At 36.9% G+C, this 14,179-nt stretch overlaps 2 protein-coding genes across 5 annotated transcripts in view; both read right to left on the bottom strand.

The window, feature by feature from the left end:
* Positions 1-5,544: 5,544 nt before the first annotated feature.
* LOC129238410 (uncharacterized) lies at positions 5,545-6,428 on the bottom strand (the record flags this gene model as incomplete). Its single annotated transcript, XM_054873434.1, has 1 exon — positions 5,545-6,428. A coding segment is annotated over one exon (348 nt), but the record flags the coding sequence as incomplete, so codon positions are not given.
* Positions 6,333-14,179, bottom strand: part of LOC129237597 (mucin-2-like) — a 47,961-nt gene continuing 40,114 nt past the window's right edge. For 2 of the 4 annotated variants that reach the window (XM_054872429.1, XM_054872430.1), the window contains exons 3-4: positions 9,808-9,993; positions 6,333-6,619 (exon numbers count right to left, since the gene is read on the bottom strand). In XM_054872429.1, the coding sequence (XP_054728404.1) occupies positions 6,432-6,619; positions 9,808-9,993 (374 nt within the window). In that variant the 3' untranslated portion in view covers positions 6,333-6,431. The remainder of the gene's footprint in view (positions 6,620-9,807; positions 9,994-14,179) is intronic. The other 2 variants (XM_054872431.1, XM_054872432.1) reach the window with 2 other exon arrangements.

Below are 14,179 nucleotides of genomic sequence, written 5' to 3'. Positions count from 1 at the left end.
TATAGAAGCATAATCCTTAATAAATCTTCTATAGTAGCCTGATAATCCTAAAAATGATCGTAGACCACGAAGCGTACTAGGAATTTGATAATTGATTATATTGACTTTATCAGGACATGTTTTGATGCGTTCCTTTGAAACAATGGAGCCTAAAAATTCAACTTCTTCTCTTACAAATTTGGATGTTTCTGCTGAAACCAGCATATTTGCTTCATAAAGTCTCGTAAGGACTCTTTCTATGTCTTTATAGTGTTGCTTCTTGCTGCTAGAGAAAATAATCACATCGTCAATGTAGACGTGACAGCATTTTCCGATTTCTGCTCTTAAAATATCATCAATCGCCCTTTGAAAAATTCCTGGAGCATTTTTTTATCCAAAGGGAAGCCTATAAAACTCGTACTTCCCGTTATTCACTGAAAATGCGGTTTTTCCCCTATCCTTTTCTGCAAGCTTGATCTGGTGAAATCCAGATTTCAAGTCGAGAGTTGTAAAAAAAACTGATTTCCCCATATTTGCCAAAATGACAGAAGTGTCCGGAATGGGATATTTATCAGAAATTGTTTTCCCATTAAATTTCCTAAAATCAACTACCATGCGCATTTTCTTTTGTCCATTGTCGTCGTATCCCTTTTTATCGACGAGCCAAATAGAGTCATTATAGAGTGATCGAGAGGGACGAATAATTCCATCTCGGAGTAAATTCGAAATTTCTTCATTTATAAATTTTGAAGCTGCCATTGGATATGGATACGACTTGGAATACACCGGTTGGCTATCCACAGTTCTTATTGTGCCAACTACGTTCGTATTAAACGGCAATGCTTCATTCGGGTTCGCAAAAGCCTTTGAGTGTCTTTTTAAAATAAGTGAAATCATATCACTATCATCTGACTTAACTGTAGGATTTCCACTTAATATTACACTATTCACATCCTTACAGTCGTATTATCTTATTTTTTCCTGACCACTTTCGTAATGCAAAATCCCTGTTTTTAAATCCAATTTTGCCTCAATTTCTTTCATAAAATCAAATCCTATAATACCGTCAAATGTTTTTAAATCAGGAAGGAGGTAAAAAACCGAATTCCTTCCGAAAATATTCACTACACATTTTTCATTTATTTCGGCGGTGCCATGAATTGACTCTACCCTAAATGGTTTATCATTGAATTATCATCATATTTTATGTAATTCTTCCCCGCTCCTCTATCAATAAAAAACTTTATCGGTCGCCCTGTCAGCTCCCTGCTTACATATGGCAAGAGCGACTTCTTCCTAAAAAATGTATTTCCTCAAAAAACTCGCTTTGTACTTTATTCTTAGAATAATTTCCTTCATCGAGATTCTGGTTTAGATGATTTATCCTCTGAATTTTAGGTATAAGCGATTGCCTATCGCTTTCACGCTGTCTTTTGTGTGCTTCCCCTCGTAAATTCTGCTGGTTATTACTGGGCAATGGTCTCTGAAACGGTTGACGAGTTCTGGAGGAGTCCTGCGGTGACCTCCAATTTGGGTTGTACCTAGTCCTCTGTCCGAAGTTCGAAATGGAAGGGTCGACCTCCATTGGGGTTGCCATATTTTGATTTTGTCTGTTAGGTTGCGTATAATGTGGGGAGTATTGCGGCACATATGACCTTCCGTTGTTATGTCCTGACTGAATTTCAGCCCTGTTAATGAAAGAATTGGCGAATGAATATCGCGCATGATTTGCCTCCAACTCCTGTGCTAGTGCTAAGGCGCTGGGCATATCCGCGGGCTGCGATGAAAACATTATATCGCTCATAGCCCTACGCAAACCAGATATAAACACCCTCAGAGCGTCTTGCCTATATTTTTGGCATAGTGACCTAATCAGCTCATTGTTACCCTCGTGTGATATTATTGTTTTATTTATTATCAGCGTTAACTTCTTTTCTACCTCATCATAAAAATCAGCAATAGAAAATTTTCCCTGGCGTAGAGTCGACATTTCCTGTTCAATTGAATAAACTGGCCTTTTGTCCGCGTATGTGAAGTCCAGACGTGCAAAAATTGCCTTAAAATTAAGAACCGTATTGAATGACGACAACACTTGATCGGCAGAACCGACCATTTTGTTTCTAATTATCGCCACAGCTTGGTAGTGCTTGGAGCTACCGTCGAAACTTTCAAACAGTTTATAAGCTGCAAATGCTGCTTGCCTTCAGCTAACATACCGCGTCCTGTCGCCATTAAATTCGGGCAGCGACTTTACGATTTCTAGAGACTATTCACATCGCACAGTTTGATCTATTATTACTGGTTGATATTCTTCAACCCTAGTCGGAGTTTCTAGGATCCTAAGCCTATCAGTTAGTTGTACTATCGTTGCTTCAAACGAAGCTCTATTCCTTTCTGTAGCAGCTGAAACTGCGGCTGTCACTATTATTCTCAACTGATCCTCGTTCATTTTAATATTTATCACTGAGAACTTGACAGGGAAATTTCTTTTTAGAAACGCTATTAACGTAAAATAATTCTCACAAAAATTTTTAGGGAATCCTTGCTTATGGAAGTTTTAATTTCACAACAATTTCTAAATTCTTTTCACAATAATTTTTAAGAAATCCTTTCTTATCAAAATTTTAATTCACAAATACTCATTAAATGAATTCAAAAATTCTTAACAATAAATATTCACTAATTTTCACTTGATCTGCCAAATTTAACTTACATTACAATCATTTCTGCAGCCGTTGGTTTCTCCCACGTTCGCTTTGCGTGCTGATTCTTTCCTTTTCCAAAACAAGTTGGTTGTGTCCTTCGTTGACTCCAGTTAGGCTCAGTTGTTCTGCCAGTTGGGCGCCAATTATTGTTAGAGCACTATGTGCTTATTAAAGAGAAAGCTGTCCTTAAAGCACTATGTGCTTATTAAAAAGAAAACCGGAGGTTTTTTGTTTTTACGCGATGCGCTCTTCTTTATTACAAGTCAAAAACGGAACTGGATTTAACTTATACTATAAATCAAAATCTAACTTGTCCCTATTCTTGGCACAATTATTTTTCTGGCAAATACTCTATTGTTGTTGTTGGTCTGAAAAGCGTGGAATTCCAATGTTGTTGTTGTAGTTTGTATAGGTAGATGAATATGGAGTTGTTGATGTAGTCTGCACTTGTCGGTAAGTATGAATATGATCCCTACCGCTGCAGTTGTGTGAATTTAATTTGTGGCTAAGTCTGCACATGGTATTCATGTGTCACTCGTGGGAGTCATGTGTTAACTTACATCGTGCGCGCGTGCAATGAAAAACCTTAGGTTAACTCCACCAGAGAAAGTCTATGAAATTCATAGAATGAAATTCGGCCTCTTGAAGTGTTCCAGTGTTACAGCCATTACCTTCTTTTACATATCTCTCGATCACCTACCTTTCTCGTCTTCTTAGCGTGAGTAGGTCTTACGATTTTCCTATGTAGCTACAGATTTTCAATCTACAAATTTTCACTCTATCATTGTTGCCCGACCTCTTGTTGTTGTTCCCCTTATATGTACGGGGAATGCTGCTGAAGTGACAGTCCTTGGCCGGATATAAATCCGGGTCGTTCCGGACTGTCGTGGGCACGACATGCCTGCTCTCTTCTACGCTAGCAAAAGTTGCACGCTCGTCTGAATTTTACAGCGCTCGGGTAACCACATGAGATGAAAATTCTATCGCTCTGCCAGCACTTTAAGCTGTTCCCTACTACTTCCGAACTAATCATTATAGAGGTACTTTGAACGGAGCTTAGCTTACTAAGTAAATATAAGGTACGGCTACTACTATCTTGAGAGAAATTTTTCCGGAAATATTTTTGCGGAACGAATTACTATATTTAACATTACTTTAACGAAATCTGATTGGTTTTTTAATTTCAGAGGATCCAGTTCAGAGACATAGTGGTCGCCGCCAAACGTTTTTTTCGAGAGGAGCTCCCGGAGATCAGCTGTAGCTCCCCTCCAAATAAATATTTTTACTAATACTAAGTGGTAAAATACAGTTAAAAGATAACATAATACGTGTAAAAAATTTCAGATCAATAAATTTAAAAGTGTTCGCAGAAAAAATTCTGGAAAATTCGTTTTTTCAGCCTTCTAACTATTGCATATATTTTGATTAGCTTAAAAAAATTGTCGTTTAGAGACCGATCGGCAGGTTTTCTTAATATTCTACAGGTCTCTTCCTCTCTCATAATTGTTGCGCCACATTCTTGTCTATTTTTGCTGCTACATAGTTTGATTTTTCTATAAATTGTTTACTCCTTTCATTTCCATGGACGAGCTCTGCAAGAATTTCCTCAAAAAACTCGCTTTATACTTTATTCTTAGAATAATTTCCTTCATCGAGATTCTGGTTTAGATGATTTATCCTCTGAATTTTAGGTATAAGCGATTGCCTATCGCTTTCACGTTGTCTTTTGTGTGCTTCCCCTCGTAAATTCTGCTGGTTATTACTGGGCAATGGTCTCTGAAACGGTTGACGAGTTCTGGAGGAGTCCTGCGGTGACCTCTAATTTGGGTTGTACCTAGTCCTCTGTCCGAAGTTCGAAATGGAAGGGTCGACCTCCATTGGGGTTGCCCTATTTTGATTTTGCCTGTTAGGTTGCGTATAATGTGGGGAGTATTGCGGCATATATGACCTTCCATTGTTATGTCCTGACTGAATTTCAGCCCTGTTATTGAAATGTACTGGTTACCAGGGCACAAAGGAATAGAGGGGAATAAGAGAGTTGACGAGCTTGCTAAGGCAGGCACCCGCTTTGCCTGGGATGAGTACGTCGAACATACAAGTATATCCCACACTCTCAGGTTGGAAGACGGAACTAGATGAGGAACTAGAAGCATAGTCTGTATGGGAGTACTCAATCTCCCTCGGGATTGTTAAAACAATACTACGAACTTGCAACACGAAAACAATCAACTTTATTTTAATACTCCCAAGGAAGGAATGCGAAATATTGTTTAGAGTACTGATGGGACAAACTCAAATGGGATAGGTCTAGAATGACGCGTGTAGCTTATGCGAAGAAGAAAGGGGTGCGTTAGAACACCTCCTTTGCCACTGTCCTGCTCTAGGTAAAACTCGTTACAATTGCCTGGGATCGGTATACTTTTCATCTCTGAAAGATATTGATGACAAAAAATTAAACTGTTTATTAAAACTCGCCAAGACACATCCGGATTTATATCTGCCCAAAAACTGTCACTTCAGCAGCATTCCCTGTATATGTATGAGGAATATTTATGCTGCTGCAACAACAACAACTCGCCAAGATATGTATCACGAACTAAGTTGAACATGACTCCAACAACACGGGTAACAAGACGGACCCTTGTGGTCTACAAGTATATGAGTTCTATTCAGATTAGCCAGACATACCTAGCCGAACTCTCATTTCTATTCAGTTGAACTTTATAAGGAACCCAAGTGTTCGAAGTCCAAAACTTTGATAATAAATTATTTTTCTGTGTCATTAATAAAACATTTTTTTCTATTTCTGGATATTCCAGCGAAAGTTGGAATTTTTATTAAATTTATTCGCTCACATTTTAAAAGTTTTCTTTGATTTAAATGATTTATTTAATTAACTTTTCAAATAATACAAATATAGTTAGTAAATTCTTTAGTACACAGTTCTTAATTAAATTTTACACTATGCTACATAATTTTCATTACCAATGCTTGCTATATTTATTTTTTCAATAAAATAACTATCAACACATTAAACAAGAAATGATTCCGAATACTCCAAATATTCATAACTTTGCTTCTCTTTTCATAGGCAAACTTTTTCTTAAGTACATAATTTTTTACACTTCCCGTTTATTTGTTTTTTTTTTTGTTGTTGTTTCGCCAATTTAATTATATTTACTTCATGGATTAATGGGATTGCGGATGCCAAAATTGAGCTGCTTTTGGATGTAGATGATGATTTTCGGTTGGAATTTACTGTCTCACCCCCAACTGACGCTATTTCTGTTTCTTGCACAATCATTTCCTTTATCGCCAGCTTTTTGGCCCCTTTTCTCTCTCTCTCTCTCTCTCTCTCTCGCACTCTTTCTGCCTCCAACTTTTTCTATCATTTCTTTAGTATTCGTCCTGTAGGATTTCATTGATTGTCCGGGCATTCGTTAGCGTTGCCCAGAGCGGCGATTGTACGCAGGCCAACGTATATGCCTCCGCGTCAAGTGAACGTGATTTGCGCATAGAGAAGCGTTTCTTGCTGGCGGCACGTTTGGTGGGTGTTTCACCCAAGTGGGTCTCCTGCACAGATTCGGTTTTGCGAATCTTGAATTTGGTTTGTGAATGGGAGCGTTTGTGTGTTACTTTGCTGCTTATTTGCGTTGCTGCTGCTGTTGGTGAGATTTGTAGTAGTTGCTTTTGTTGTTGTTGCTGCTGCTGCTGTTGCTGTTGCACTTTTTGTTGTTCTGCTAATTGTTAGCTTGAGAAGGACATCTTATAGGAGGAGGTCGTCTCCATGGGCGATTCGGCATTAAGGATCTCCGTTTGGGTTTGTTCCACGTCGCTGCAACGCTCTTCCACCACGGTATCGAGTTCGAGGGAGGTAAAACCCTGACTCAGGCTTCGTTCAGGACGTAAACTGATAGCTCGCGACGGTCGGTAATCTGTGTATAGAAAGAGTGAGAAAACCCAAACAAAATATTTAGAATAATTTGAAGAAACCAAATGTGCGCAAAATTAAAGTAGATGCAAGAATTGGCTTACGATATCGGTATGCATAAGCTAATACGCTGTTTAAAAATATATCGTAAAACGTATATTATATAAGGCAGGTACATACCTAAGAAAATAAAATATATATGCAAACGAAAACTTTTGGTGCAAAATAAAATATCGTACAGCTAACATCGTAAACGGTATATTTACTATTGTAATAGATGTGTATACTTATAATACGAAAATATTTATATATATAAGTGTAATAAACTTGTTTTGTTAGCTTTATTGGAGCGTAAATGTTAATACCGTATACTCATTAGAAACCAATTTCACAAAATAGTTATATTAGCCATTTTTTTTTTCAAACATACATAGAAATGTTTCCAACGAACATCTTAACATCGTAACAACTTATATCGTAACCCTTTGTCGTATAGTTATCAGCAACCGGTTTCACTTTAAAAATATACATATAAATACCACAACCAAAATCTTAATATCGTAAAAACTTATATCGTAACTATTTTTATTATTAACAATCTATTTAAAACTTTAAAATAAAAAATGAAACCATTTTCGGAGCGCCAACATAGATAAAAAGTGTAATATCGCACCTTTATTCAAGTATGATCGATGGTTTTTAGAACTATGTAAATAAAAATCTAGCAAAATAAGAGATGACCGTACTAAAAAATAATATCGTAAGTTTTGTCTATAAATTTTTGCTGTTTATATAAGCAATCCTTCCTCAGCGTTTACATTTTTTTGATTTTTATCTACCTAATTTTTCTTTATATCGTAAATTTTATTTCCGGCCACATTGGCAATGGAAGGCACAATTCTGCTTTCACAAGTGTATATAAAAAATTACAATGTATAAGTATAATAAGCGAAAGTATATAAATAATATGAGGCTGAAGAACAACGCCAGTCTGCTACTCGGCATGCCTAATAATCATAAATCAATCGAATCGAACTTCAAATATGTAAATGTTATTTGCGAAACGTGAGAAATTGTAGTGGAAGATGTGGTAATGCCACTCAGTTGTAGGAGTAATGCGTTAAAAGTGAAATGTGGCGGCGAATGGAGCAGATAATCGATGAGGAGTTGAAGAAATATGTGAGAGGCATAAAAAACTCAAAGAAATATTAAAAATTCAGCTTCTGCCGTCGCAGAAAAAAGTAGAGCGAGTAGGAAAATTAAATTTTTTTAAAGCAATGGATAGTGGAAAATATTTGGAAATAAAAATGCTTTCAAAAGTGCAATAAAAATATCTTAAATTCAACGAAATACCCACAACGTAATGCCAGCGCTTAAGTGTGTATGTATGTGTGTGTAGATCTGTCGCGAAAGTGCCAATGCGATTACTATTCATTCCCACAGGCTCACATACCACATACACGCGAACGCTCTTACGGCCATAAAAATGGACATGGAATATTTACTGAAAGCAGCACGCAAGGTGAGAGGCACTGTCAGGGATGCTAAAAGCCGCGAGTCATCAGGCACCAAGCGGCAGTTACTCGCATTTGTTGTAATTGTTGACGCTGTTGTCACGTCTGTCGCTGACAGCCAGCTAAGCTGATGAACTCCGACATATTGAAAGTGCCTGTTGTGGCTCATGAATGTTTCATGAATGCGGAACACGAGAGTAAGTAATAGGCAGGCGTAATGTGTAAGCGCTGTGCGGCAATAAATAAAAATAATAATTTCCAGGTACATAGATAAACGAGAAGTTACTTTGGCTTTTGACTATTATTCGGTTAGACCAGAATGCGATACGCATCGGCAGGCAATCCCAAACATCTGAATGCATTTTTGTCAAGCGCAAGCTTCTCATCAAAATCCATAGCTAAGATGAATTGGAAATTTTAATGAAATTGAATAAAAGTAAGTGAGTTTGGGGCAGTTAAATATCGTAAAAAAATATTGTAAATTTAATATCGTTTTTAAAGAGTAATTCATATTATTTGGAGCGAAAAAACTAAATTTTATAAAACATTAGCTAGCAAAGTTTTTATTTTTAAATGCCCTAAAAACCAATTTCGGAAAACCGCCTAAAGTAAGCTACGAAAATTAAGTATTTTTGATGAAACATATGAAATAAAACTGTTTAGATGAGACAGATATACATAAAAATGATCGTAAATAAATTTTTCAACAGTTGCTAAATTCCTGAGTGCCATTGTTTATTTTACAAAATGCTAAAAATGCATTAAAAAATTGTATATCGTATTTTTTTTTTGCACTTAGATAGTAAATCAATTTTTCAACAGACGCTAAAATTCCTGAGCGCCATTATTTATCTTATAAAATGCTAAAAATGCATTAAAAATTTAATATCGTATTTTTCGTATCAATATCGTAAATCAAATTTTCAATAGTCACTAAAATACTTGCGCGCCATCGTTTATTTTATAAAATACAAAACTGAACTAATACTATACTTTCGTTTAACCAATATCGTAAACAAATTTCTGACAAATTGTGAAAATACTTACTTTTTATATCTTATGCATTACTTAAAATGTACTTTAAGATAATATCGTATATTTTCCCAGCAATATCGTAAAAAAATTACTGACAAATTGTGAAAATACTTGCGTGCCCCTAGTTTTTATATCTTATGCATAACTTAAAATGTACTTTAAGATATTATCGTATATTTTCAAACCAATATCGTAAGCAAATTTTTGGCGATTCATTGAAATACTTGCGTGCCACTATTATTCTTACGAAGAGAAAAATATATTTTAAGATAATATCGTACATTTTCAAACCAATTTCGTAAGGAAATTATTGGCGATTCATTCAAATACTTGCGAGCCACTATTTTTCATACGAAGAAAAAATGATCATACAATTTTAAAAGGAAAAATATATTTTGTCGTGCATATTATTTCTTTAAAACAAATTCTAGCACTAATTTTCTAGAGTTTTCAGTTTTTTTTAATAAAGTACCAAAATAGTGCAGCAAGCTTTAGGTAATAAATAAAAAAAATTAAAAGATGCATTCTCAAAGTTTGATAAAAGGGTACTTTTTAAACCCCAAAAGGTGTCCTTATTTTCATGATGAATGTAAATTCAGCAGTTAAAAATGAAGACACCACAATACAACACTTAACAACTCACTAAGCCTATGTATGGGACTAAATCTGACCAGGCTCACAGCGTGGTCCTGCATATCGTAATTCCGGCGACGATCGCGCTCACGTGCCAATTTCGCTCGACGTCGCAAACAACAGATGACGAGCAATGCCAGTATGGGGAAACCGAAAATGCACGAAACGATGGGTATCACAATGGATTCGGGCGAAACTGCAATGAAAAAAAAAATAAAGAAAAGTAGAAGAAGAAGGTTATTAAAAACATGACAAATACAATTAGTAAACATTGTAGATCCATAATCAAATAAAAAAAAATGTAGAATGTAGTTTGAATGCATGCGCGTAAAAAAAATGCGCTTATCCTTAGTAAGATGGCCCCCTCATTTAAGAAATATATCGCTGCCCCGTAGTGGCACACCTACATACAAGCTATCAGCTGCATTTATATGTGCGAATGCACAACTCTTCCGCTCTTGTCGGCATTTAATTGAGTGCAAATGTAGCAGAGTGGAGTGTTTGCTTGTACGTGTGGTTAGATTAAAAGTATACACATGGAACGATGTGTGCATGTGTGTGTGAGTGATTGTGTGGTAGCTCATTTTAATCCGCTCAATTAAAATGTTTGACATTTGATTCAGTTGCGGTGGTGAATTTAAGCGGTTTTACTGCTATTTTACTTTCTCGAAAAGCTATTACAAAGAACGCAGTAAGCAGTGCTTAAGCACACATTCATTTTTTGTTTTGTTACCAGCTAAGCCCTACTGAGACTTGCTTCCTGTGTTTAATGATTGTCGAGGAATTAATAGTCTAAGAAAGTCTCTTCTTGCTTTGCAGCTACAAAATTTGTATTTCAAGTACATTTAATTTGCCAATTCAGTTGAAAGAAATAACTTAAATATTTACTCGCCATCGAACTAAATTTTTTAAGGGGATATAAATATTTATTACCAAAGGAATTCTTTCACATAAGTCTCAGCTTTTTATTAAAGATATGAGAAATCCCTTTGTGAGAAATCCATGTCGAGTCCAGACATATTGAACTAACAGTTGATATGCCATAGCCAAGCATTCTCAGCTATAATTGTCATCATGGACATGAATTCTATTTTGAACTTTCTTAATTTTTTTTTAATTATATCGTAGACCATTTTTTCAGCTCAAAAATCAATATATAACAGAACACTTCCGCTTTTACGTTGCTGAAAGGACATGGACTATATCCGACCAAGGACTGTAACATCAGCAGTGCACCCCAAACATTTATGCGAGATGCCTGTGCTATTACAATAACACCAAACATAAACTGAACTGCTGTGCTCCATCATATTTTATATCACATCGTATCGTGTAAATGTATTTTAGGTGTAAGTGTTTATTGCCTCTCGCTTCAAGCCTATTGGGTTCAGGAGTTGTCTTCTTTACCAGCTCAGTCTTCTTTACCCCTCAGAGGACCCTGTTAAATGAGCACCACTAGGTGAGCTAATAAAGTTGTCTTCAGGGGTGTATAGGAGACGAATTGTTCTTCAACAGATGTCACTTTGATAGCAACCTAGAAGAACATTGAGTTATGCTCTTATTAAGGAGCCTTCGCCTCGTTGAGCAATGGGCATCTTCTGATAGAAATAGTGCAGTATTTTCTCGAGCATGCAGCTGCCCGCTATGAAAAGGTCGCTTTCCGAAGTTTGCTATGATATTTAATTTTTTTTTGTTCTACAATTAGGGGGTTAAATCATTTTATGTTCTACATGTCTGCCACCGCCAAAGGGTAAGCAATTTAAAGCTATCAGAAGTGTATTTCAAGGTTTGTAGTTGTTGTTGTTGTATAAACATGCACCGGGAATGCTGTTGGAGTGACAATCCTTAGCCGTACACAAATCCGGGTCGTTCCGGTGACGTAGCACCGACTATCGGAGGAACATTCGAAGGTTTGTATTTTAATTTGCCTGCCGAGTGTATCCGAGTTTTTAGAATTTGGTGATAAAGTAACGAGTAAGTTGATATAGGAGTTGGAAACTCGAGTTCAAACATAATATCCCTGCTGGGTTTGCTGTTTTTTCCAATATATAGGCAGCTCTTTTTCCTAACCTAGACAAGCTATTTCCCTAATCTTCAGTCAGCAAAGAACGGAGTACTCACTGAGGCACTCAAAAACAACCGTACGACTGCTTAGGGAATACTAAAGGGCTACTGAGTTATTTGGCTCTATGGCCGCCGGATTCGGAACTCCACATAACGATTGCCATAGGTAATGTACACGTGCGAAAGAGACAGAGCTCATGCAGCACTTGCTATGCGAATCCCCGCTCTTTGCGGGATACACCATTTCTAAGCAGTCAATTCTTTCAGAGATATGGATAGTTTATAAAGATGGAGAGATCAAGTGGCTTCAGCAAAAGAACGAGATGGTTCAAGGATATGTGAGAACAGGATAGGGGGAATATTTCCTAGGTATCACCATGGGATTATGTATTGCATTTCATGGTAGTAGTGCCAACCAATAGGACTAGTATAATATTAACTACTTCTAAATATGAAGTATCATGAAACACAAAATATCCTTTGGGTCGAAGTGTCGGCCATTAGGCACACTACTTGTAGAGATACAAAATTATTATTATTATTTATGTGGGCCTTGAGTGAACTTTTTTTTAAGAGCAACCTATCTAACCTAACATAACCTATATGTATTTTATTAGGGACCCAAGCATTAAAAGTGAGACCTCTGTCTTTTAGTCATACAACCCTTGGGTTAACTAGCATCCACTGACAACTCAGTCGTGGTTTTTGCTTGAATTCGTAAGTTTGGTGAGGCGCATATGGCGATGATTTTCTGTGTGAAATGTGACTTTCGCCTTCAGACTTAATTAATTAATAAGTAAATAAGCATCCCTGAAAAAAATTACCTTGAGTCTATAACCGCCAGCTCTTATATAACTTCTTATGGTTCGGTGAGGAAACTTTCTACCAGGCCATGAACTATTATTTCGTCGCAAATTCGAAGGATGTACTCTGGTTTTATCTAACTTTGGTTACAAAATGAGTACTAAAAGTTTTCGGATCATCTGGAAATTTTGCAATTTTAGCTCTTGAAATGTGAGGACGATCGTTTTTGTGTTCTTTGGTTCATATTTTTGGTAAACATCGCACGGAAACCTTTTTCATGCTCAAATTTTCGGTGGATAAACTTTGTATGCCGCTGTAGCTGAATGGGTTGGGGCGTGACTGCTATTCAGCAGTGCGTGGGTTTGAACTGCGCTCGGGGCACGATCCACAAAAAGATGAAAAAACCTGAAAGAGGTTTTTCTAATAGCGGTCGCGCCTCGGCATGTATTCCCAAACCTCCGAGTTTAATTCCGCCATGAAAAAGCTTCTCATAAAAACTCAGCTGTGGTTCAGGGACGGCATAAAACTGCAGGTGTAGATCCCTTCATATGTGGAAAAACATCAAGGGGCACACCACAAATAGGAGAAAGACTGCGGCCAAACCCAAAATAACGGGTGTGTATGTCTGTATACTATATTTTGTATGCCGCCAAATGAGACCGCTGTGATCTCAGCCTAATGCTTGGTGGTCGCTTGTCGGTCAGCTAATACAATTTCTTCGAATTTTTTACATTATTTTCGGCATGGAGTGTCGGTGAACGTTGGTCGTTGTTCTCCACAGCCCTACTTAAGCTCCTTGAATCGTCTTAAAACTGTTTCCTACTCCAGTGTTTTCCCTATGTTGGCTTGTGTTTCCTTCGTAGAGTCCTTTTTTTTTTAAAGCAGAGGTACTTGCTGATGAATGGCTCTTACCTCATTTTTCCTATTTTAATTTTAGTTCGCCGACTGCTTTTATTTGAATGAATTTGTTTTCCAGAAAAGCTGATTTTTTTACGCACTAGTAATCAGGGTGTGTGCAAGTGAGTTCTTACTTAATTTAAGTAGCTAGGCTCATACCGGTTTACCATTACTTTTTGATAGCCCCTCGTGTGTACTACCTTTGCATATTCGGCCAAGACTTAATATCCGTCAAGTACTACCATTTATAAACTTTTACTACCTTCCTTTCAAAAACTTCTTATGTGCTTTTTACTATTTTCTCTGCACATTCAAAGTGACCTTCACCCATTCAGGCTTAACTATTTTCACGCACTAGAAAGTACAAATAAGTTGCAGACGTTATCAATAACTATAAACTTACGTCAATGCTATGTGACAGCAAGGCCAAGAGGCATGGCAAAAGAAAAAAGTAGCTCGTTAGGGACATGCTATGACTGAGGCGTAAAATATCCACTCATACATACACAGATGAAACTACCTAAAAATAGCAGCAAATAAAGGATAATAAAATCTGGAGGCGAAAAGTGATAAAAAAAACAAAAGCCAATGGCATACATGTCGACTGCGCCATCACC

Source organism: Anastrepha obliqua, chromosome 2 (assembly GCF_027943255.1).
Source record: "Anastrepha obliqua isolate idAnaObli1 chromosome 2, idAnaObli1_1.0, whole genome shotgun sequence".
Lineage (NCBI taxonomy): Eukaryota > Metazoa > Arthropoda > Insecta > Diptera > Tephritidae > Anastrepha > Anastrepha obliqua.
The sequence above is the reverse complement of the archived record's forward strand: the minus strand, read 5'-3'. Positions and strand labels throughout refer to the sequence as shown.